Genomic DNA, 25,701 nt, shown 5'->3' on the forward strand with positions numbered 1-25,701 from the left:
TACACCATTGTTAATGAGAGATTAATCTGGCCTGTCCTATTTCATTTTTCATCAGAATCTACCTCTTCCCATTCTCTTGGTCAGTTTTTGCAATTCCTCCTAAACAAAACATAAACCTGTAAGCCTGAGTCAGACTTTCAAACTCATGAATCCAAGCAACTCAAAATTAGGCCCATCTGTAGAAGTTACCTCTATTGTTTGGGGTTTTTTAAATAAAATACTTAAACATACTGTATGTGCATGTTCCAGTTTACTTTGCCGGTTTAGGGGGAGCTGTACTTTATTACTTATTATGCTATCAAAAATTCAGTCATTCACAGATTAGAGAAACCATCAAATGTCATCTCCTCACAAATACCACCAAAATCTGGTATAAAGCTCAGCACAGTGGGTGAGCCAGCCATAGTGGAGTTTCCCCAGGCGTGATACTTCCAGAAAAGTAGTCTTGTAAGAACACGCATTATGTAGCATTCTGAAAATATGGATCTTTGTGTCAATGTCCATCTTCTCCCTACTCCTTTCCTATCTAGGTGAATATTTTAATGTTAACATTTTAACTCCATCCTTGCTCAGCCATATATCCTCTCCACTGGCATATCACTAAAAAGAGGCACCAATTCGTCTGCATAACCTTATGATGAAAGAAAATTATACCCTGTCCAATTTTGGTTTGTGGCTTTTCATCTGAGATAACATGAACAAAGCTCATGATGTTGGAAGATATTTGCAATAACCAAAAGCTTCTGCTTTGCTTTGGTGCTTGTTTAGAAGTACGTACAACTTTGTACATTTCAGTATCCTGGGCATTATCTCTGAGACAGCCTTGGTTTCTAAGTTTGACACCAAAGCGTGGCCAGTGCAGGTTGACAGCACAGGGAAGAACTCCAGTTTTACCATAATGCTGTTGACTTGCATTAAAGGGTGAAATCTAAAAAGGGTTTCTGGAGGGTTGCTGAGCCTAGTCGCTATTCAGTACCAGATATTTCATAGAGCTTCTTCAAACATACAAGTCATCGGTAACTTTATTATAAGTCTTTTAGCTCAGACAGTGTGTGGGTGCTGTCTAGTACACAAAGATAATCCCGGTTCTGAACCGTTTATAGTCTAAATGGCAGACACACAGGGAGACAGGAGGCCACGGTAAAATTCAGAGATGGGGCTAACTCTGTGGTTCGTTTGATTTAAATTACACGTGCTTCTTGTGGGACTTCAGAAAACTTGAATGAACAAGAGAAAGTGGAGGCTTGGACTGGGAGTAGCTGGTCCAAAACAAAGCAAAATGTGTGACAGCTTCTTGTCTCTAAAATGGATGCCGCGTTGTGTAGACAGCAAAGAAAAATATATGGGCATTCTCTGGAGAAAGGGCATCAGGCTTTTTGAGTCGGGGGAGGCAGTGCAGTTCTCAAGCCTTCAAGATTGCCATGAGAATCTCAGGGATTTCGGCAGTCTTTGCAACAGGTGCCTTTAGCCGTAGGTTTCGAGCAGAGTCTGCTGCAAGCTCAGACTAATTTCTGTGGCAAGGCCCATGTTTTCAGTGCACGCTAATTTAGCAGATTGGAAATTCTGTAGCAGCTTCATTTACATTCTGAAAATTAAGGCTTTTATTGGATTAAAATATGAAAATGAAGCATATCAAAGAGCATCCCCTGACATTTAGCTTGATATTAAATTCAATTTATTTTATGCTAAAAGCCCATGTTTTCACTTTTCAATATGCCACAGATCTGTGAACTGATAACACAACTGCATCACAGAAATCATCTGGGGGAAAGCTGGTGGTTTTGGCTTAAAATTTTCAGAGAATGGGATGGCGATCTGAAGAAACTGCCAAACATTAAAATGAGAAAAGTCTCTACTAAAAATGCTGTTTGCAGTAGGACGGAGGTGGCAAATGGGGAAGCTGAAAAGGAATTAGATGCAGCAAAAGACACAGACTAATAAGCACCAGCTGATACGAAAGATGAAACAGCTGAAAGGGACTGCCAGGAACCTATTTGAACTATCACTGGAAGCAGAAATAAAGCTGGTATTTCAATTATATTTGAGAAGACGTGGCTGGTTGAATATTTGATTAGTTGGTTGTGCTTCACCCTGGCCCTAAGTTATGGAGTGAGATTTCAGCAAGCAGCATGTTAGATTCAGTGTGGTGCTTACGTAAAGAAAAATGAAGGCTTGAAAATCTAAAACTTTCAGAAAATCTCCATTTCCCCCCCTACCTCTTCCACCCTAGCTTCTCTTCAGGGTGCAAGCCCCTGGCTATGGGTTGATGGGGAATAGTTATCTCTAGCCTAATGGCTGTGGGACTGTGCACTATCTGTGACTCACCTGTTTTGGCAAATGTGATGGGGGTGGTGGGGGGAATTTTCTTGGTAGTGCCCATTCATTGGATGATGATAATGAGAACATAAATGTAATTTAATTTTGATAAGTAGGTAAGATACTGTTATACAGCAGACTGCCTTTACCCAAAACTTGGTCCATTACCTGTGGCCTTTAAGTTAAGATAAAATGGTACTAAATAGGTGACTTAAATCTATCCCCATAGCCACCATCTCCAGATTTTCTTTACTGAGCCAGCAACCAGCCCTCAGGAAATTGTGCATTTGCAGATGATGGCTGAAGCTCGGGTAATGGCTTAGAGAAGCAGGCTTTCATACAGCCTCAAGTTAGCACACTTGAAAAGAGTGTCAAAAATTGGAGGAAGGCTTTTGGAGCCTCCTGTAAAGCATCCCTCCACCTCCCTTTGTGCCTAATTTGGACCCATCTTTCAGAAAAGCCCTGGTCAGACTTTAGAAAAAGCCAAGGAGAGAACAGTAGAAAGAATTTCCTTCTCTACCCACTTCCTTTAAAAGCACAGGCCCTGGCCTGTAACTAAGAAATGTATGCCAAAGTAGAAGCATAGTGTCCCATTTAGTGATAAGGGATATCCATAACTTGATCATCAAAAGGGCTCCTAGGTCTACAACTGCATGAACTCAAGAAAAGCCTTTTATTCTAGGGCTGTAGAGGCAGAATGTATTTCTGTCACTAAAAGCTATGTGCACAGATTGACTGTTTTCTGATGCCAGTGGTAGCCAGTTAACCCTTTTATGGAAGAGATTTTATTGCCTTCATTACAAAGACTGAGTTGATCGCTAAGCTGAGACACTGTTGGTTATCTGGTGTGGCTTAGTGGATAGAATACTGGACTGAGGTTCAGGACACCTGGGTTCTCTTCCCAGCTCTACCACTGGCCTACTGGGTGACCCTAGTAAGTCACTTTCCTGCATTTGCCTATTTGTAAAATGAAGATGATGATGCTTATTTCCTTTGTAAAGCACTTTGAGACTGACAGATGAAAAGTGGTGGGTACGAGGTAAGTGACAGTATTTGTACCATTGCTAGCACATTTACACGGGGATGCTCTTGCGGCACTGTCAAATGATTCATAAAGTGGGTGGGCTTCCCCAGGGTTTAGTCTTAAAGGATGCTGCTAGGTCTGGCAGAGACTTGCCAAACAGGCAATACTTTGCAGGAGGGCAGTTTAACATCTTCAGGTTAAGGGAATTTATAGGGATCAGGTATTCAGCCCATCCCTCACTCAGAGAGAAATATATAACAATTGAGCTCAAGGCTATTGGAAAAGACCTGACAATCTCATTTTGCTGCATCCTCCCATCCCTGTGGCAGGGACTGGGGACTCTGGATACTTTCATGGAACCTGCTGTGAGGCCCAAGCGTGTCTGTTTTGTAGCGAGTAAGCTCAGACAGTGGATAAAGTACATGGACCTGACTGATATGAAGTGTAGCGATGGTAAATGCTTTGTGTTCTATTGAGCCAAATTGCCAATTCTGATATCTGTAGAAAAAAAACTGCCACGCTGTCACAGTTGTGTGGGATGTTTTCAGGAGCATAGATTTGTTGGTGCAGAAACTCAAGGTAAGATTACTTTATAGAACCAAGAATTCATTTTTCTCTTGAGCTTAGTGGATATCATGTGTGATTTGGGGCTGAGTGGGTTCTCGATTTAATATATACAAAAGGCTTTCTTGGGTTCAATGGTATGACCATTAGGCTGCAGAAGAGAAGAATAGCTGCTTTCAACTACCTGAAAGGGGGATTCCAAAGAGGATGGATCTAGACTGTTCTCAGTGGTAGCAGATGACAGAACAAGGAGTAATGGTCTCAAGTTGCAGTGTGGGAGGTTTAGGTTGAATATTAAGAAAAACTTTTTCACTAGGAGGGTGGTGAAGTACTGGAATGGGTTACCTAGGGAGGTGGTGGAATCTCCTTCCTTAGAAGTTTTTAAGGTCAGGCTTGACAAAGCCCTGGCTGGGATGATTTAATTGGGGATCGGTACTGCTTTGAGCAGGGGGTTGGACTAGATGACCTCCTGAGGTCCCTTCCAACCCTGATATTCTATGATTCCATGACTTCCGGGTGTTGCATATACAGTGGTGTGGGAAGTGCAAGATGGCTCACAATTGGGGGATAAAAAACTGGATGTTTTGGCAAAACTGATCAGAAATGAACAATTGTTAACAATGCTGACATTTAAACTTATCATTCGCTTTCACATCTCATTGACATTAATGGGAGAAGTGCACACCTCCCCAGCTACTGTTTCATGCTCTCTGCAGACCCAAGCAGATACCACTACATCAGTTACACCTTCTCCATGTTTTAAAGTGTTGTTTTTCCCTGTAACCAAAGGCCAAATAAATGTTTTTTTAAATAATACAAGACAACAGCCTACATGTTGGAGCACAGTTCCACAGCAAGGGATGGATTGTACAGTTAATTCTGCAGCCAAGAATCACAGAATATTTGGAGCCATTACTATGGCTGCTGCAACTGTGACAGTGACTTTTGGTAGAATTGAGAGATAAGCCCTCTTCATGCTGGCTGCAAAGTAGACAGCTCAAGTGTTTAAGCTTGACTGTCTGGATTTACTTAAAAAGATTTCTTGATGTAAAAATGGCAGTGAGAAATCTTGGGAAGGAGCAGCCAGTGTGAAAATTTCTGGCTTTAACTATTCCTGTTGTAGGCACGTATGACATGGGGCAAAAGCTATTTAAAAACAAACCTGGGACTAGTTTTCTGTGTTTAAATGAACTGTTGTTTAAATCTGAGTTCCCAAATCTCTTCCAAATTATGACATACACAACAGGGACTGTACTTTAGATCACAACATCAACGTTCAGAACAAGAGGTGATGACTCACTCTGGAATAAGACATCACTGCCCAGATCTTTCACTGTTTCCTGAAGCCTTTTCATCTAACATCTAGAAGATAGCTTTCTTCACTGTAACGGATTCTAAATTAATTGCTCAGCGCCATTTAACACAACCCGAGAAACATACTGCTGAATTCTTTCCTCACATCCAATCTCACAAATTTAAATCTATTTTTTTTAAAACCCTGTGGTTTCAGCTCACTGGACACTAAGTATTGGACCCACACTTCTAACCAATAAAACTCAGCAATCTGTAAAACTCCTGATAGCTGAATCAGATACCTCAAGGTGACATCTGTGCAGGAAGGTGCAGAAATTCCAGCTACAGCTTAGCATTCTTCACTGAAAACACACCACACAGATGCTAAAGCAATCAATGCAGCACAAGTGGCTCCAAAATCATAATCAAACATTCAAAATCTGAGGAGATACACTGACTTCTGAAGGGAGGCAGAGAGTCACATGCAGACAAGAGGGCTTCACTGTGTTTTCTTACTTTCCAGGTAAATGTTTTTAATATATAAACAAATACTTAATTCTCAATTCTCTTCCCATTTCAAGAAGGAACACACTTCCACTCTATATGGAAAATTATGTAAACCCCTCCATGGCACGCCATTTATGAAAGAACAAATCTAAATAAAGGAAGTATTCATCAGCAATGCCACTGTGCAACCTAAAGAAATGCAGAAGTGTGGTTTTGAAATGCAAAGAAAACTAATTCCAACATTTGCATTTCAAAACTCCCTCTATTGCATTGCCTAATTAAATGAAAATTAAATTTTTCCTCAATCCACTGACTAAAATGAATAAAATGAAACAAAGGGACAGCAGTATCTCTGCTGAGCTTCCTTTCTGAAAATTGACATTAATAAGGCTATGACTAATTAAACTATGCAAGACATATGCTGTGATGACGTTAGTTGTTCTGTAGTTAAAAAAAATCATCCTTATGTTCATCACATCAGATCATCTGTCAATGCATCTGTACATTGAGACATTTTACTAAGTTTTTTTCCTCCTTCTTTTTAAGGTACTTATTTTGTAAGAATTTGTCGATTATAGCGAAATTCAGAAAAACAAACATTAAAACACTATGTTTCTACAGCATAAATTCACGAAGTCGAGGAACCTCAGTGTTAAGGCTGGACTACTGTCTTGGCTGACATCATGAGGCCAAGGTAAAGCAGCGTGTTGTTTAAAGACAGATTCACTATAGTTGTTTCCTCTGTTTTTTGAGGTGGAGGTCTTCCACACAGGAAAAGGGAAGAGAAAAACTTTAAGAAGTAAGAAGATGTCACTGTAAAACCACAAAAATTGGCAGGTGGACCCAGGGGCAGGTGTAGAAAAAACTATGTTTAACTCCTTTTCATAAACTGACCATATTCCAACATTTCTTTAACTATGAACTTCTTCTCTGCAGCATATATCAGTAAACTAAAACAATAATTAAGAAATAACTGAGGTTGAAATCATAGATAGGGTAATGGACTGGGATTCAACAGACCTGAGTTCAATTCCCAGCTCTACTACTAGCCTGCTGGATGTCCCTCGGGAAAGTCACTTTACCTCTAGTTTTCCCATCTGTAAAATGGGGATAATGATACTGCCTTCTTTTGTAAAATGCTTTGAGATGTAAAGATGATAAGCATCATATAACAAGTAGGTAAATGTATTATATACTTCCACAGAACAGTCCTTCCACCTTAAAAAACCCCTAAACCTCAAAATACGGTCACCTAGATATAAGCAGTTACGGAATGCAGCCACTTCCCTCAGACCATGCAGTTCTCCTTCACTTACTATTTATTACCCAAGCAAGTTACACATCTGCACTCAACCTAAACTAGGCCCGTTATGCTGTGAAATAAAACACATTGTTGGATATATACAGATCACATTATATGCTATTTAATTAGAACTATAGATTCTTCAACTAATTTAGTCCTAGTGTGTCTTGACATATTGCAAAGTTCCACACACATTGACTGAGAAATTAGATGTTTTTATTACTAAGAAAAAACATCATAATCTTTCAGCTTATTGAATGATTATATGTTTTTTTATATTTATGTAAATATAGCTAACCCTCATTTATTGGTATGCTTCCCTAAAAATACTGCTCTCCATATGCACTAAAAACAACTCTTTAGATCTTTCCAACCTTTTCCACAATACTAAAAGGCACTTCTCTGCAGCAACACCAAACAAACAAACAAAACTAGGTTGCACAAAAACAATGAGGAGTCCAGTGGCACCTTAAAGACTAACGGATTTATTTGGGCATAAGCCTTCGTGGGTAAAAAAACCCAACTTCTTCAGATGCATCGTGGGTTTCTTACCCACGAAAGCTTATGCCCAAATAAATCTCTTAGTATTTAAGGTGAACTGGACTCCTCATTGTTTTTGTGGATACAGACTAACACAGCTACCCCTCTGATACTTAAAACTAGTTTGGAGTTTCGAGGCTTCGCCACTCTGGAGATGGAAAAATTAAAAAAAAACAAAACAAAAATCTTTGAGTTTTACCACACTCCTCAGAAAAACTATCCTGGATGAGCTGTGGCATGTAAGCTTTAAGGAAGATCAATTTCTTTCAGGGGAAGCTAGGGAGATGTTCAAAAGTTAGGTTTCAGAGTAGCAGCCGTGTTAGTCTGTATTTACAAAAAGAAAAGGAGTACTGTGGCACCTTAGAGACTAACAAATTTATTTGAGCATAAGCTTTTGTGAGCTATAGCTCACTTCATCGAATGCATCCCATGAAGTGAGCTGTAGCTCACGAAAGCTTATGCTCAAATAAATTTGTTAGTCTCTAAGGTGCCACAAGTACTCCTTTTCTTTTTGTTGAAAAGTTAGGTTTATAATGAGGAGCTAACTTCAACCTTAACTACAGTGCGGCTACCACTCCATAGCAGTTATGCTTGTTTGTTTTAAATATTGTCGTATACTCAAAAGACATTAATATTGCTTAAATTAAAAGATATAAAAGTTAAACTAGGGCCTGCATCACTGAAAGAATTATAGGGCATCTTCGCCTTGTGTTATAAAGGTTCTTGGATCTACATTTACGATTGGTGGTTACTGTACTCTGAAACAAACACTAACGAGTGGATACACTGAAAGGTTTGTTTTCCTCTTCGTTTTGTTTGTATTTGAGGAGGATGACATATCAAGACCAACAGCTTTGCATCCCTGCTCAGTTTTAGTATCAGGCTTATCCTGCAAACCAGTTTGCTGAGATGTATTAGTAGATGGTTAGAAATATGTTATCCAGGCAATAATGGTGAGCCTTATTCTTGAACTGGTATTTCTGATGAAAAAAGTTATAGATAATAAAAAGAAATTTAAAAAGCACAATTAGAGGTTTCATTGATGGCAATTGGAAGACTTACCTAGAGAAGCCCATGAGGGGGCCTGCCAGATATCATTGAGCTGCCAGTAGAGTGATCCCATTGTATGTCCCTCTCCATTGGTTATCTCACTTCGACTACGCCGATAGAACTCCGTTTCTGCCTTTATACACTGGGCTTGCATAACCTTGTTCAGCAAATATATTAAAAAGAGGATTATTTTTAATTTGGTTAACTATTCTCAAAACATTGTGTGTGTGTTTGTGTGGGTCAGCGAGAGAAAGACGGACAGGGCTTTTCATGCTCTCTTTGAGCTAGATTGTACCTAAAAGGCACAACTCTGACCAAGAGACAGTACAGGAAAAGTGCTGTTACAAGGGGATTTCAGCAAGGTGTTGTGTGGCAAGGAGGTATAATCTTTCCCTAGCCTGCTGCAATCAGTGTGTCCAACCTGCTCTCTGGGTCAGTGTAGAGGGTCAAGGCCCAACTTCTTCCTGCCTTTCCCATTTTCTCTGGAGTAATTTATGCTGCATGGAAGAAGTATCCCCTGAGATGATCACTAGTCCTGGTGCGGGAGAAGGGAAACAAAGAGGGGAAATTGGAGAGGCTTTTCATGCCCTGTTCTCTCCACTACAAAGGGTCAGGGACACACAAAATTTACCCACATTAAATTATATTGTAAATTCTTCAAGGCAAGGACTATCTCACTATAATATGTATCTTCAGTGCCTAACATACTGACCGAGACCAGGCCCCCTAGCTGCTAATAACAACGATGGCTGTATTAGATAGAAGCATCTGTCACCAGATTGTGACACACGGTTACCTGAGTAAGGTAAATCGTATCTTTGAACCGTTTTAGAGGATCTGTGTTCTGGGGCAGCTTGAAGTGAAGTCCAGCCTGATGAAGCATTTGGTCGTTACCAGCTGCATGGTGCTGTCGATGGAGGGAGAAATGACTTGTATAAGACCAGTCCTCTGTAGAGGAAACCTTTTGAAAACACAGAAGAGGTTGAAAATGGATCATAAAGAAATGGCAAAACATGCATGCTCCTGATCTTTGGGACCAGGTACTTATCGATTGCTGAATAGCAAGAAAGGTGAATAATATCCATTTCAGCCTCTTGCCATCACCTAGAGTATTTAAAATAATACTTTATGTTTCTGTAGTGCCTTTCATCTGAGTACCTTTAAGTCTTGAAGCCCACAACACCTGGTGGAGTAACTGTTATATTCTTACAGATGGACAGACCACGGCACAGAGGGCCAAATTCAGAAGGCTCAGCACACAGGCAGGGGTGGCTCTGCTGGTTTTGTAGAACTTCACTTATTTGTCCTACAGTAGAATTTTCAAAGCTTTCACAGAGTCAGTGGCCAAGGAGAGGGGAAAGGAAGTGAGGAGGGAAAAACAGCTTCAGAGAGAGGGCTCGGGGGGGGGGGGGGAGGGGGAGAGAAGAGTGGGGTTGTTGTCAGTGGACGAGCCTGGGAGCTTATATTCATAACTTTGCTCAAAATCATGGACTGACTAGGAACACCAGATTTATGACTTATTACAACAATCTATAACCCACTAACAACCCCCTGCCCCACAGCTGTCTCCCCCTATTCCTTTCCCTCCTATGGAGGGATGTCAACATGCCACTTCACCTTGAATGGTCCCCTGAAATGTGCGTTAACTACTTATGCTAAACAACCTGTTCCACCTTGTATTTAGCTGAGACACTCTGAGTACATTTCCCAGACCTGAAGAAGAGCTCTGTGTAAGCTCGAAAGCTTGTCTCTCTCGCCAACAGAAGCTGGTCCAATAAAATATATTACCTCACCCATCTTGTCTCTCTAACATCCTGGGACTGACACAGCTACAACGACAGTGCATATGATATAAAAGACAAGCTCACTAATCGGTCACTAGCCGGCTTGCTTTTACTACAGCAAGTAAAAATGCACAACGTATTTTTGGTTCTGATCCAATGGAGGTGGAAGCTGTGTGTAACGGTTAATCAAGAGTTAAGTTTGTGATGTGAGGAGACAGGATTCAACAATCAGTGTCTTAATACTTTAATCAATACAAGCTCCTGTGTTTAGAGAGTTCAAGAATGTGTCCCCAATTGTTTAAAACTGGAAAAGCAAATTTGAAAACATAGATTATAATAAATTATAGCAATGCTGTGGACTCTGACACAGCAAGAATGACCTATGGTAATAAATTAGGACTGTAGGTATTTATCTTGGCTATCATGAGAGGAACCAAGTTTTATGTATTAAAAGGGGAAAGATGTACATCCCACGCTGTCTCTACTAGTCATATTAAACCTAACATTTCCTCTTAATAAGGAATTTGTGTCATTTCAACTATAGTCACGGACCCAGAGTTTCTTGACCAGTAATTCACTGTCAAGACCAAAAGGGAACAGGGAGCAGGAAAGCTATGAAAATGGAAGCTTTGCCTTACCTTTTCCAATGTACTAAAAGAGGGCCAGGACTGAAATCCATACTCCGAGGCAAACCGAGTTTTAGGATACACTGTCCAGTTCCAGCAGTCACTGAAGTAATCATAAAAGTGAGTGTCACCATAATGGGTGTCATAAGGATTTTGGGAGAGCCAGCCTTCTTTAACAGACTCCTTGCCATTTGTTGGACTGGATGTAATATAAGGACGACTCTTATCCTCCTGGGTAAACAAAACAAAACACACCATAATAAAGTGATTGGTTCTAACATTTCAATATCCAGACCTTACTTTGGGGAGTGAAACCAAAATGCCTTTGCCAAATTGCTGAGTCACTGCCTAGGAAACATTTTGCTTTTGTGCCCTGACATTCATCTCCTCCCTCACATGTAATCGTTTCTAATTTCTGGAATCAGAGGCCTAACAGGATGTACTACCACTTTCTATTTCTATGATTCCTCCTCCCCTTCATGGCCATGTAAACACTGCATGAATCAGGCCCTCAGGTACCAGCCAGATGCTCCCACTGAAGAAGTGGACAGAGAGAAAACTATTCCAGGGCTCCACCGCCCCCTCCTATTGAAATCAGCAAAACTGACTGGACACATTTGTGAGGGAGGAATATACTGCATACCGTTCAAGTGGTGTCATAAATTACCTAATCTCCTCATAGTACAATAGGGATACCATTAGAGGAACTGGTTTCAGAGTAACAGCCGTGTTAGTCTGTATTCGCAAAAAGAAAAGGAGTACTTGTGGCACCTTAGAGACTAACCAATTTATTTGAGCATAAGCTTTCGTGAGCTACAGCTCACTTCATCGGATGCATACTGTGGAAAATACAGAAGATGTTTTTATACACACAAACCATGAAAAAATGGGTGTTTATCACTACAAAAGGTTTTCTCTCCCCCCACCCTACTCTCCTGCTGGTAATAGCTTATCTAAAGTGATCACTCTCCTTACAATGTGTATGATAATCAAGGTGGGCCATTTCCAGCACAAATCTAGGTTTTCTTCCCCCCTGCCCCAAAAAAAAAAAATTGTAAGGAGAGTGATCACTTTAGATAAGCTATTACCAACAGGAGAGTGGGTTTGTTTTTTTGGGGAGGGGGACGGGGACCTGGATTTGTGCTGGAAATGGCCCACCTTGATTATCATACACATTGTAAGGAGAGTGATCACTTTAGATAAGCTATTACCAGCAGGAGAGTAGGGTGGGGGGAGAGAAAACCTTTTGTAGTGATAAACACCCATTTTTTCATGGTTTGTGTGAATAAAAACATCTTCTGTATTTTCCACAGTATGCGTCCGATGAAGTGAGCTGTAGCTCATGAAAGCTTATGCTCAAATAAATTGGTTAGTCTCTAAAGTGGCACAAGTACTCCTTTTCTTTTTATTAGAGGAACTGTACTCCTTTGAAACACAATGCCTCCCAGTTGTCCCCCTGGGGCACGGAGGCTATGCACTGCCCGCTACTGTGAGCAGTGTGAAAAACTCCACAATTTGGCCCTTAATTGATAACTAGTACTTTATTAAGCCCAGGACAGAAAGTGGAGTCTATCCTCAGTGTATCCAACTCTAGGTGTGAATAATAAGTTGCAAAGCAGGAGGAATCCAGCTACTTCTTGCCCATGGAAGCTTATTAGCCTCATCTGCTAGTACAATGTAGGCTACGTTCTGAGTGGAGAGGAATTTGAAACTAAAGTTCAGTTTTGAAAATCTTAGGGAAAGGGATTCTCTTGCCTCAGATCAAGGGATTTCCTATCTTTAAATGTGTCTACATTATTAGTAACAGCTATTTAAAGCACTTCTAGTGGAAAATAAACAAAATTATCATTAACATTTGTGTGGTGAGACAGTTCCTTTAAGTAAAATGATTACTTTTGCAGCAGCAATGCTAAGATTTTTCCCTTTTTTCCCCCCTTGTTACAGACAACCAACAAGCCTCAGTCTTAATACATTCAAAATATGCTGTCATTACAGTCTGTGGCATTGTGCTTTGGTTTTGTTTGACCTGGCTGTGCATTTTAGGCCAGATGCAACTTTATGAAGGGCAGGATTTACAGTTGTTTCAAATTACATATATTTAACCACTACTACACACTGCCTCTCGTCAGTGCCAAATACTGAAGGGTTTCTTTGAAATTATAAAACATTTAGGGACACATTTTCAGTAAGGGAAGCCCTTGGTTCTACATTCACAGTTACCACTATTAGCTCCAATATAGCAAAGCAGTTAGCCACAGGCTTCAGTTTAAGCACAAGTAATTTCATTCACTCGTTTTTAACTGTGTGAACAGTTAATCACAAGAACTGCTTATCTAAGGATATGCTACATTCTCCATCACTGAAGCCTTGATATGAAGGCTGGATGTTTTTCCAAGTGATAGATTCTAGCTTAGCCAGATGTAATTGGCTTGATGGAGAAATTGCTTGGTGAAATTCTATGGCTTGTGTTATGCCATAGGAGTTCAGACAGAAGATCGTAATGGTTTCTTCTGGCTTTAAAAATCTATCCATCTATATGCTTAAAGTGAAGCAGACACTTCAGTGCTTTACTGGATTGGAGACACTGTGCAGTCAAATCAGGTGACATAAGATGCCTATCAGAAGCATTTCACTAAGCCATCTGCATGCACAGTAACACAGTTTGTGTACATGATCATAGAAATGATAGAAACCTAGAAAAAAATGATTACTTACCTTCTCGTAACTGCTGTTCTTCAAGATGTGTTGTTCATGTCCGTTCCAATCAGGTATGTGTATGGCAGACGGAAGATTTTTCCCATAGCACCATCTGTCAGGTCAGCCTGGGTGCCCCCTGGAGTCGCGCCTTCATGGCGCTCAGCATAGAGCCCATCCAACCCGCCACCCCCTCAGTTCCTTCTTGCCAGCGACTCTGACAGAGGAGTAGGAGGGTGGATATTGGAATGGACATGAACAACACATTTTGGTGGCCAAACCCTTAGTGACGACATGGACAGCCCCTGCTGCTTGAGGTGGACAAGATAGTCCAATATAAGCAGTAAAGAGGCGAGCACAGGTGACGAACCGCGTTGCGCTGACCAGATTGCGAATCTCTTCCACTTGGCAAGGTAGGTAGCCCTGGTGGAGGGCTTTCTATTGCAAAGGAGGACTTGTTTGACCAGGTCTGAACAGGAGACCTCTATTGGGTTCAGCCATGGAGCTTCCATGCCATGAGGTGCAGGTACTTGAGGTTCGAGTGCTGGAGACCACCATGACCCTGGGTCAATAAGTCCGGGAAGAGCAGCAAGGTAACTGGGGCTTCCACAGACATTTCCAGAAGCGATGTGTAACAGTGCTGGCGAGGCCAACCTGGAGCTATCAGTATCACTGAAGCTCGTTCCCGTCACATTTTGAGGAGTACCTTGTGAACAAGCAGAATAGGCGGAAACGTGTAAAGGAGATGGTCTCCCCATGGGAGGAGGAATGCATCTGTGATGGAGCCCAGACTGCGATTCAGGAAGGAGCAAAATTGCAGACACTTCCTGTTGCGTTGTTTGGCGAACAGGTTTATCTGGGGAAATCCCCACTGTTGGAAGATTGAGTTCGCAATGTCTGGGCGTAAGGACCCCTTGTGTCCGTGGAATGACCTGCTGAGATAGTCCACCAACTCATTCAATATCCTGGGGAGGTACGATGCTTGAAGGTGTATTGAAGGCTCTACGCAGAAGTCCCACATGAGTGCTTCCTGGCACAGGGGAGTGGAGCATGCACCCCTGTTTGTTGATACAGAATATCACCGTGGTGTTGTCTGTCATTACTGATACACATTTCCCTGATAAGTAGGTTCGGAAAGTCTCAGCTCTCTGACATTGATGTGGAGAGTGAGCTCTGCCCAAGACCAGAGGCCTTGAGTCCTGAGGACTCCCAGATGTGCTCCCCAGCCCAGTGCATCCGTCGCTAGCGAGAGAGACGGCTGAGGGCTGGTGAAGGGGACCCCTGGACATAGTACCTGTGGATCGAACCACCACAGGAAGGAGTTGAGGACCTGGTGAGACAGGGTCACAATCCTGTCCAAGCTGTCCCGGCCTGGCCGATACACCGACACTAGCCATGACTGAAGACGTTGAAGTCTGAGTCTGGCATGCTGCACCACATTGGTACAAACAGCGATGTGTCGTAGAAGTTTCAGGCAATTCCTAGCTGTGGTGATGGGGAAATACCTGAGACCTCGAATGATGTCACCCAGGGCCTGGAACTTCACTTCTGGGAGGTATGCCCTGGCTTAAGTCGAGTCCAGTATTGCCCCTATAAACTCTATCCGCTGAATCAGGGACAGCGTTGATTTCCCGTTGTTCAGAAGGAGGCCCAGTTTGTCAAACGTCGCTCTTATGAAGTCGACTTGTGCCTCCACTTGAGTCTTGGAGTGGCCCTTGATGAGCCAGTCATCGAAGTATGGGAACACCTGTACCTGCCACTTGTGCAGGAATGCGGCCACAACTGCCATGCACTTGGTAGACACTCGAGGTGCCGCTGACAGGCCAAACGGGAGGACTGTGAACTGCTAGTGGTTTTTGCTCACCACAAACCTGAGATGGGGCAGTGTGATTGCTATGTGAAAGTATGTGTTCTTCAAGTCAAGGGTGGCGTACCAGTCCCCTGGATCCAATGATGGGATGATGGAGGCCAAAGAGACCATGCGGAACTTGAGTTTCTTCATGAAGTTGTTGAGCTCCCGCAGGTCTAGGATGGGAAATACCGGGAACGCCCTTCTGCTTCTGAGGAACCTCTTCCACTGCCCCTAGAGATAGGAGCGAGTTGTTCTGTTGTTGGTAGAACCGCTGTGTGGCACGGGTGTGAAGGCCCAACAACTTGAGGGTGGCTCGAGTCCTTTAGGCTATGAAGCCTTTTATCCATCCTTCCGGAAAACAGAGTCACACCCTCAAAGGGAAGGTCCTGTATGGTCTGCTGGACCTTGTAAGGGAGACCAGAGACCTGAAGCCAGGAGCCCCTTCTCATGGCCACACCTGTAGCCATCAGCCCTCGTGGGCACATCAGCTCTGTCCAGCACAGCCTGCAGGAAAGCTCGGGAAATGAGCTTACCTTCCTCAACCAAGGCCAAGAACTCGGCATGGGAATCTTGCGGCAGCAGCTCTGCAAATTTTGCCATTGCCCCACATGTATTATTCAGTAGTTGCTGATTTGAAATGTGGAGCTGCAACCCGCCCATAGAATAGACCTTTCTCCGAAAAGGTCGAGTCTTTTCACCTCCCTGTTCTTAAGGGAGGGTCCCTGGTAGCTTTGCTGCTCACACTGGTTGGCAGCGTCCACGACAAGGGAATCAGGCGGTGGATGTGAGTACAGATGCTCATAGCCCTTAGATGGCACAAAGTAGCACCTTTCATTGCACTTAGCTGTGGGTGGCAATGAAGTTTTGATCGTGTCCAATATGGTCTTGATAAGAGGCAGACCAATGCGTGCAGTCCAGAGGGCGGGAAGATATCCACCGTGGGATCCGCATCCTCCACTACCTCCTCTGCCTGAATACCCAGGCCCTGGGCAACTCGCCGCAGCAACTGCTGCAACACCCTGCTGTCCTCCAAGCCTGGAGCTATAGTGGTGCCTGCCAGCGCCTCATCTAGCAAGAAAGAGGAAGAAGCCCTCGTAAAGGGCAGCTGTCCCTCCCATCAGCGCCCAAGGGGTCCCGTGAGTCCTGGGGATCCCGGGATGGTGGTGACCCGGACGGTGCTGTGCCCCTTGGTGCTGGGACAGAAGACACCTACGCCAGGGCTGTAGGTGGCGCTGTTGGCATTGCTGTTGGTGCTGGTGCAGATGTCGGTGCCGGTACCAATGAGTCTGGCGATGATGCCACAGCCGACGGCGTCGATGTAAGCGGCGGCACCTCAGTAGCTGGCCGCAGTGTGCCGGAGAGCACCAAAGCTGCAGAAGGTGGTACGAAGGTAGCAGAAGCTACCAATGTTGCTGCTGAGTGCGATCCCTGGCTTCGTCCCTGGCTTTGATGGAAGGCCCAGGGCGTCCAGAAGGGCCACTGCGTCAGGTTTTGCCACTGTGGAGGCCACAGTGCCAGGTAGGCTCGTCTCCCTTGACGCGACCTGGATCTCCTGCTCCTACTTCTGCCAGAGCGACAGGAGTCGGACTCTGACTCCGAGGTTTTCGAAAATGAAGACCACAGAGGAGCTGGGCTGCGAGGCGCAGAGTGTTGAGAACTAGAGGAATGACTGGGCTCTCATTCCAGAGCTCCTGGCACAGGGGGTGCTGTGTAGAAGGCAAGCCAGCATGGCCAGCTTCCCTCTTGACTGTACTGTGGGGCGGGCCGGTGCTGCCAGTGCCGGCGGTTCATCCCTCTTTGGAGGTGAGAACGGCACCGTGAGGCACAGTAAGTCCTGAGCTGCCTCCGGCTTCTTTTTCTTCTGAGGCACCGGCGATTGAGACCGGTGCCTACCCACCAAATGGATGTGAGAAGAGCCATGACGGTGCCGAGCATCTCGCGAAGAGTCCTTCCTTAGCACCTGTTCCCCGGATGATGGTGCCAGGAGGAGGTGCTGGGTGCAGAATCCCAGATCCCAGGTCTGAATGGGGCAAAGAGCTGCCTCCATAAGCAGAACTCTGAGCTGCAGTTCTCTCTCTTTCAAAGTTCTGGGGCGGAACTCCTGGGTCATTTTTTGATATGCGCTTGGTGCAGACCTCACACTTTTTGAACCCCGGGGACAATGGCACACCACAGCTCCGGGGAGTCGGAGGGAGAACCCTCAACAAACTCTAAACAACTATTAACTACAGAAGAACTATAAACAAATGACACAGATAGAGATGCTTGATAAAGCAAGAGCTATGGGACGTTCCAGTTAACTGTCACTGGCAGGAAGAAGGAACTGAGGGGGTGGCGGGTCGGCAAGGCTCTATATTGAGCGCCATTAAGGTGTGACTGCAGGGGGTGCCCAGGCCAACCCGACGGATGCTGCTATGAGAAAAATCTTCTGGCTGCTGTGCACGCGTGCGCACACACCTGTTTGGAATTGACATGAACAAGCACTCAAAGAAGAACCTACAAATACAGGTACACAATGGTGTGTGTATTTTTCCATGTGTGGCTTACCGGAGAATTATGCCCAAAATGATAACTAAAATACATACCTTTGTATTCCTGTTAAATGTGTTGATACTAAAATAATAATAGCATTTACAGTAGATAGAAATTTTAATTACAAGACAAATCACATTTGTTAGAGTTAGATTGTATAAGTTCTCCAGGACAGTGACACATCTATCACATATTTTGTGAAGTGTCTCAGTACTCTATGTTATTGTTATTAACAAACAACAAATGAATCCACTTTGAGCAAAGAACTATTTTTGGCTAAGACACTAATCAGGACTATGTTGTTCTTGAGTCCATATTACAATTTAGATTAAAAGAAAAGGAGTACTTGTGGCACCTTAGAGACTAACCAATTTATTTTAGCATGAGCTTTCGTGAGCTACAGCTCACTTCATCAGATACATACCGTGGAAACTGCAGCAGACTTTATATATACACAGAGAATATGAAACAATACCTCCTCCCACCCCACTGTCCTGCTGGTAATAGCTTATCTAAAGTAATCGTCAGGTTAGGCCATTTCCAGCACAAATCCAGGTTTTCTCACCCTCCACCCCCCCACACAAACCTGGATTTGTGCAGGAAATGGCCTAACTTCATTATCATGCACATTGTGTAAAGAGTTGTCACTTTGGATGGGCTATCACCAGCAGGAGAGTGAATTTGTGTGGGGGGGTGGAGGGTGAGAAAACCTGGATTTGTGCTGGAAATGGCCTAACCTGACGATTACTTTAGATAAGCTATTACCAGCAGGACAGTGGGGTGGGAGGAGGTATTGTTTCATATTCTCTGTGTATATATAAAGTCTGCTGCAGTTTCCACGGTATGTATCTGATGAAGTGAGCTGTAGCTCACGAAAGCTCATGCTAAAATAAATTGGTTAGTCTCTAAGGTGCCACAAGTACTCCTTTTCTTTTTGCGAATACAGACTAACACGGCTGTTACTCTGAAACCAACAATTTAGATTAATATTGACAGTAATTGTAAACATAGTTGTGTTAATATATTAGCAATGTTGTCAATACGAACTTGTTAGATTTAAGCTTTAATGCAGAAATTTGTCGAGTATATTACATCAGCCATTTTGGTTTATCAGTCGCTTCACCCTTATTGAGCAGTTTCTCTCAAAGCTTCCCCTTTTATCAGTTTCCCCCTCATGGTTTTCCTGTACCCTTAAATTTCCAGGACTAGAATGGCCCTACAAGCTCCTTAAAGCCAGAAGCATGCAATCACTAATGACAACATCTATATTGTTTTTAGATTACACTTTGATTGCCTGGGTTGATGCACATAAATTGATGGTGGTATGCATCTACTGTAATTTCAGCATAGCCAGTAAAACCAGTTTAGTCCAAAATCATCGTATTCTAAAGTAGCCTGTGAGCCATGAAGCAACAGGGATAAGGGGGTAGCTACTGCAGGGTAGAAAATTAATATTTCTTGGTAGAAGAGAAATGTTTTAACTGGCAGAATGTCAGTTTCACTTTGCATATCTCTGTACTGCATACTCTGTATTTTAGCTAGCTAGAGAGATCAAAGCATTCATCTGTGGTTCAGGCATTACTCTCTGCATAGCTATTCAGGAATGAAATGCCATGTAGAGCAACTTATTCTTTATTGGTGTCACAGAGGCAACTTTCAGTCTACTCTCTCTCTGAAGTCAAAAACAGTGGCGTTTCATTGCAAGAAGAGAGAGAGCTCTTCACCACAAGTGGTGGCAGGTTCCCTCCTACCCCTTCAATTGTAGGAGGCACTGCCAGATGCTGAGGGGACCTCTCTGGAAGGCCATGCCTTCACTCCAAGAAGGGAATAGGTAAACCAGCTTGACTCCATCTCCTACTGAGAGTTGCTGCAGCAAGACTGGGAGAGAGGAATTCTTATTCATCCTTTTCCCTCTAACATGTTTTCTTTTTCATCAGTCTTCTCTCTCATCCTCTGATCAGCCAAAACAAAGGTAAAGTAGGATTTGATCATCCCTTTGGAATGCAGCATTTAATCTGGAATTACTGCAGTGGAACCTGATTAAAATGGAGTGAGTTTCACTACTGTTGCATCCACACTGAGAATTTTAGGCAAGTCTTGTATCACATGTAACTCTACTGGTGCCAGAAAGACTGTACATGGGCTGCAGGCCTTTTTACCAGCATGTCCTCTAAACCTGCTTTATGTTCCTACCACAGTCAGTGGAGCTGCATCAGTGGGCACTGGTGGCAAATGACAGGTCTCATTTTTGCATTCTGTGTCCTTACATAACCCACAAGAAGTGAAAGTCCAGCAATTTGTGATTTTCAATCCACTCTATTCTAAGCAGAATTTCACTGTAAATAACTTCATTACAAGCAGGTATCACTGTATGACATCAAGCAAAGCTCTAAAACTTCCAGAACAAGGAGAAAAGCTGCAAAAACTGCAATGAGAATCTGTAAAACACAATCACAGCAGTCTTCACCATGGTTTTTACGTATTGTTGTCAGCATGTCCACACTGCTTCTGTAAATCTGTTCCCTTAAACAACTCAAGGAAATTTGGCCCAAATTGCAGACTTTAAAACCTTTTGCAAGACAATTTGGGGGCGGGCGCTATGCCCCTGAAAATTTCACTTACAGCAAGAACAATTTCTCGGATGTTCTTCACATAAAGTGTCACATAGTCTTTGAAATAAACTTTCATCTCAGCATGTGGTATGGAGAACCAGTTGCCTGCAACTGCTGCCTCATTTTCATTGTTTCCACTCCATAAAATGATGCATGGGTGAGATTTTAATCTCTTTACCTGAAATAGAAGTCACAGTTTCTAAATTAAAATTCAATTACTTCCCTTTAACTGGATATCTTGTAAAGTTTATGCAAGTTGCACAGAGTTCAAACAATACTGGCTGGTTTCTACACTTGCTGAAGTGATCTCAATGACAAGAAATATGAAAGATTCCAAAGGATACAGTACTATTGCAGCCAAGGGAATAAGGAACCAATGCTGCAAATTGACATGTCAGTAACTTTACTCCATGAGTAATCATACAGACTTCAAAGGGAATACTCACATGAATAAAGTTACTCATCAGTTTGCAGAACCAAGTCCTAAATTTGTACATCTTTGAAACTACTGGAAATTCACATTTTTGGTAGACTATAAAAGAACAAAATATTTAATGTTTTCATCTTTACTTTTCCACAAGGCATATAACACAACACTTTTTTCAACCCGCAAAAAAACAACTTCCCTGCCTGGCCAGAAAAATAGATTTAAAAAAAATTAATAATGAAATGATACACAGCCCAGGCCAGCAAAATATATAATCTCCTCTTCTTCTAAAACATGTACAAGTAGAGGTGAGATTAGAGTAGGAAGACAGGACAGGGGGACCCCATGTTACCCCTAGGATGACTTCTACATTCCTCTGCCCACCATGTTCTGCCTTGCTTTTCTACAGGCTCACTCCGTTTTCTTGCTTGTGTGTGTGTTTGTTACTTGAGTGCACAATAGACTGCAGTCTTTAAAGAAACTCATGTCAGACAATGAACAACAGAAATGAAACAGTCAATACAAGCATACTGAAATATGGGTCCTTGACACTACTGAACAACATACCTGATGAGTAACTTCTGCTCTTACTGATTCTAAGTAGTTCTGGTCAGTTGGGTAAAGGGCACATGCAAACATAAAATCCTGCCAAATCTACAGAGCAAGAAAAAGGAAATAAAAAACCTGTCAGCAAATATTTTTCTACACTTAGTGAATGATTTTCAGTTCACATGGACTTCAGTTCAGATGGAATTATTTGTCTTAAACAGCAGATGAGGTAGAAATTTTTAACTTACTCACTGTACATGAATACTGGAGGTGTCACCAAAACAGATACACCCCAGATGACTTTCATGTGCACATACACCCCCAGAGTTGATTTCCTCAATTTTAATGTTTTAAGCCATTTCTTCATCATTATGATCTAGATTCTTCCACCTTACCCATGGTTTGCAAGTAGCTCCACTGCTCCCAATAAGAATACTTGGAAGCCATATTTTACTCAATATGAGTGAAGATGGAATACTCTGTCCATAAGTGAATGAAGTTCTTATGGCTTTCACAGCGTGTTTTGCATACACCCATGAGTAGAGCAACAAATCCCCATTAGCTATTAGCAGAAGAAAGTCATTACACTGATGAGTTTATTTAATTTTGTTATGATTTAAAGTACAGCTACTGTAACACTCCAGACATGCTTCCCAACACAACACATAAAACACAAGATCAACTTAAATTAACACTGAGAGAAAAGAACTGATATCTCCCATCCATCAGAGTGGGGGAAAAACCCAGACCCTCCCATAACTCAATGTATCTCTTCAGAGAAAGCCTGGATAAATAGATATATCTTGCAAGAAACCTCTAAGGTCAATGACAAAATGTTGAGAAAAGCCTTTATGTCACCTAATCTATCTATATTCCCTTACAACCAGTGCAAGATTATTCCATACAATATATTTTGTAATGTTCTGTCCAGTCCAGTTTCAACTGACTCAACTCACTACTTTTTCTTGACAATCTACTCCACAGATACCATAATCAGAAATGTTTTCCTGATATTCAAAGTAAGTTTTTCTTTGCTTATTTTTAATACAATGAATTCTACCTTCTTGGGCTACCCCAGACAATTTCTCTCCCTCCTTGATGTTTACATCCTGCAGATATCTCCATGACAACTTAAAAAAAAATAAGAAACTCCCTAAACTATTTTAACATCATTTTAATGATTAACGGCAAAAATGAAAATGAACCAATATCAATTACACATTGATTGAATTAATCACTTGTAATTTCATAGTCTCCTGATCCAAATAAGCTGTTTCATTCATGTCTCAAAAAAAGGAATTCCAAAAAAACTGAACATATTTCGGTCCAATGAGTCAGATATCCATTTCAACCTGTTTTCCTTTTAAAGTTTCCATGATTTTGAGATTCCTAATAGATCCTGTATTTTCATTTTCAGGTTACTAAGGGAAAGACCTACTGAAGAATGTTGTCACAGAAACATCGCTGCTGGAAAAGCCTTGCTCCCTACATGGTGTCTCACCTTTCCAGACAAGATGCCAGGCAGAAAGAGGAGAGCCAGCTAAGCACTTCCAGCAGTGAGAGGATGCCCTTCCGTGAATGATTCAGTGGGTCTTTCCTAAAAGATCTGAAAACAATTTTTAAAAAATCCATTAATAAATGCAAAATCACGGAAGCTTTACAACGGAAAAAAGTGCAAAAATCAGTGCACAATCATGCCTAATAAAAAAAATACAAACCTGTGCAGGCTCCATCGGAGGCTGTGTAGAGACAAACACCCTTTATAAAGGCATGTCTCAAAAGTATCTAAGATGGTATTTAGCATACTAGTTCCAGTGAATTGTTACTTCCTTTTTCCTTGAGATATTATCCCATTACATGACTTGACTTTGAATCATTTTCCAACTCTTTATAAGATAGCAAGAGAGGCAAGTTAAGTAGAAGATTCATATTCATCAATATTAAAAAATTTCTTGGTTTATTTTCAGAGAAGCCTCTCTTTAAAATCAAAGTTCAATTTTTTCAGAATGATGACCTAATTTTAGGTACTTACATCAATATTTAGGTTACTAAATAAGGCCAGTGAGTTCTGCCTGGGCACGGAGCTAAATGGCCTATTTAGGTTAGAGTACCTACAAATCAAAGAGAACTGTAGGAGCTCAGAAGCACTGAAAATCAGAGCCCTTGTTTAGGTGACCAAAATAGATTTAGGTGCCCAGTTTTAGGCACCAAGTTCCAATAATTTGGACTCAGTGTAAGGAATATCTAAGAATTTTCTCTCTTGTACAGGCAAATCTCAGAGAGAATGTTTACGCATGGACATATACACAAACAGAGGGAAGGAGACCCTGTCATATACAATGCTAATGTAATGTTTCTCTTGCGAAAATCGTACTGAATCATAGAATCATAGAATCATAGAATATCAGGGTTGGAAGGGACCCCTGAAGGTCATCTAGTCCAACCCCCTGCTCGAAGCAGGACCAATTCCCAGTTAAATCATCCCAGCCAGGGCTTTGTCAAGCCTGACCTTAAAAACTTCCAAGGAAGGAGATTCCACCACCTCCCTAGGTAACGCATACCAGTGTTTCACCACCCTCTTAGTGAAAAAGTTTTTCCTAATATCCAATCTAAACCTCCCCCACTGCAACTTGAAGCCATTACTCCTCGTTCTGTCATCTACTACCATTGAGAACAGTCTAGAGCCATCCTCTTTGGAACCCCCTTTCAGGTAGTTGAAAGCAGCTATCAAATCCCCCCTCATTCTTCTCTTCTGCAGGCTAAACAATCCCAGCTCCCTCAGCCTCTCCTCATAAGTCATGTGTTCTAGACCCCTAATCATTTTTGTTGCCCTTCGCTGGACTCTCTCCAATTTATCCACATCCTTCTTGTAGTGTGGGGCCCAAAACTGGACACAGTACTCCAGATGAGGCCTCACCAATGTCGAATAGAGGGGGACGATCACGTCCCTCGATCTGCTCGCTATGCCCCTACGTATACATCCCAAAATGCCATTGGCCTTCTTGGCAACAAGGGCACACTGCTGACTCATATCCAGCTTCTCGTCCACTGTCACCCCTAGGTCCTTTTCCGCAGAACTGCAGCCTAGCCATTCGGTCCCTAGTCTGTAGCGGTGCATTGGATTCTTCCGTCCTAAGTGCAGGACCCTGCACTTATCCTTATTGAACCTCATCAGATTTCTTTTGGCCCAATCCTCCAATTTGTCTAGGTCCTTCTGTATCCTATCCCTCCCCTCCAGCGTATCTACCACTCCTCCCAGTTCCATCTTCCCGTGTGTTATGCTGAATGGTAGATGTAGGCACACTTCTCAAGATTCTAATAACAAACACAACTCAAGCTTCACTCACATACTCGGTTTCATCAAAAACCACTGATGTGTATTTACAGTCTTGTAAGTTGGAGCTATGGACCTGGTTTCACCGTAGTGTTTGCACCAGGTTTTCCCACTACAGTCACGTTTAAACTGACTTACAGCTTTCCCCAAAATATTCCTTTTGGGCTGAAATTCTCCATGCTTGGTCTCAGGCCAAAGTTGAAAGTTTTTGGAAAGCCTGAATTAAATCTCTTCAGCTGTTTTGAGGTTAAGAGGATTTTTTTTTTTTTTTAACAGAAGAGAAAGCGCAACTACCTTAATAGTTGATGGGATTATTCAAAAATAGCTGGAACTATAAGCAGGGTAGTTAATTCTGATTGTGCAGGCCGTGCTCACACTGTTGAGAACTTATTCATGTACTCCCACAGGTTTCAGCAGTGCTACTCTCACATGAGTAAGTAATCAGAATGAGTAAAAGGTCCCACAATCTCCACGCGGAACAAAAAAAAGCCAAAGTAAGCCACATTTGAGGGGGGAAAAGTTATAAATATTTAAAATCGTGTGTTTGTGTAGCCCACTGTTTCATGTATGTGACAAGTCATCCTTTGTACCCAATCCACAGAGGATTCTATTTGATACAGGTTCTTATACGGCACTCATCACTGTAGTATCTGAGCGTCTTCCAGCAGTTCATCAATCAACATGACTAACGCCT

The 25,701-nt window shown here is 42.4% G+C and overlaps 1 protein-coding gene across 6 annotated transcripts in view; it reads right to left on the bottom strand.

Annotated features, from left to right (window-relative positions):
- The window catches only part of MANBA (mannosidase beta), an 82,239-nt gene that overhangs the window by 7,095 nt on the left and 49,443 nt on the right, over positions 1-25,701 (bottom strand). For 5 of the 6 annotated variants that reach the window (XM_077815085.1, XM_077815081.1, XM_077815084.1 and 2 more), the window contains exons 10-14: positions 21,692-21,778; positions 20,708-20,875; positions 11,020-11,238; positions 9,394-9,558; positions 8,610-8,754 (exon numbers count right to left, since the gene is read on the bottom strand). In XM_077815085.1, coding sequence (XP_077671211.1) covers positions 8,610-8,754; positions 9,394-9,558; positions 11,020-11,238; positions 20,708-20,875; positions 21,692-21,778 — 784 coding nt within the window. The remainder of the gene's footprint in view (positions 1-8,609; positions 8,755-9,393; positions 9,559-11,019; positions 11,239-20,707; positions 20,876-21,691; positions 21,779-25,701) is intronic. The other variant, XM_077815082.1, reaches the window with a different exon arrangement.

This window comes from Eretmochelys imbricata, chromosome 4, assembly GCF_965152235.1.
Source record: "Eretmochelys imbricata isolate rEreImb1 chromosome 4, rEreImb1.hap1, whole genome shotgun sequence".
Lineage (NCBI taxonomy): Eukaryota > Metazoa > Chordata > Testudines > Cheloniidae > Eretmochelys > Eretmochelys imbricata.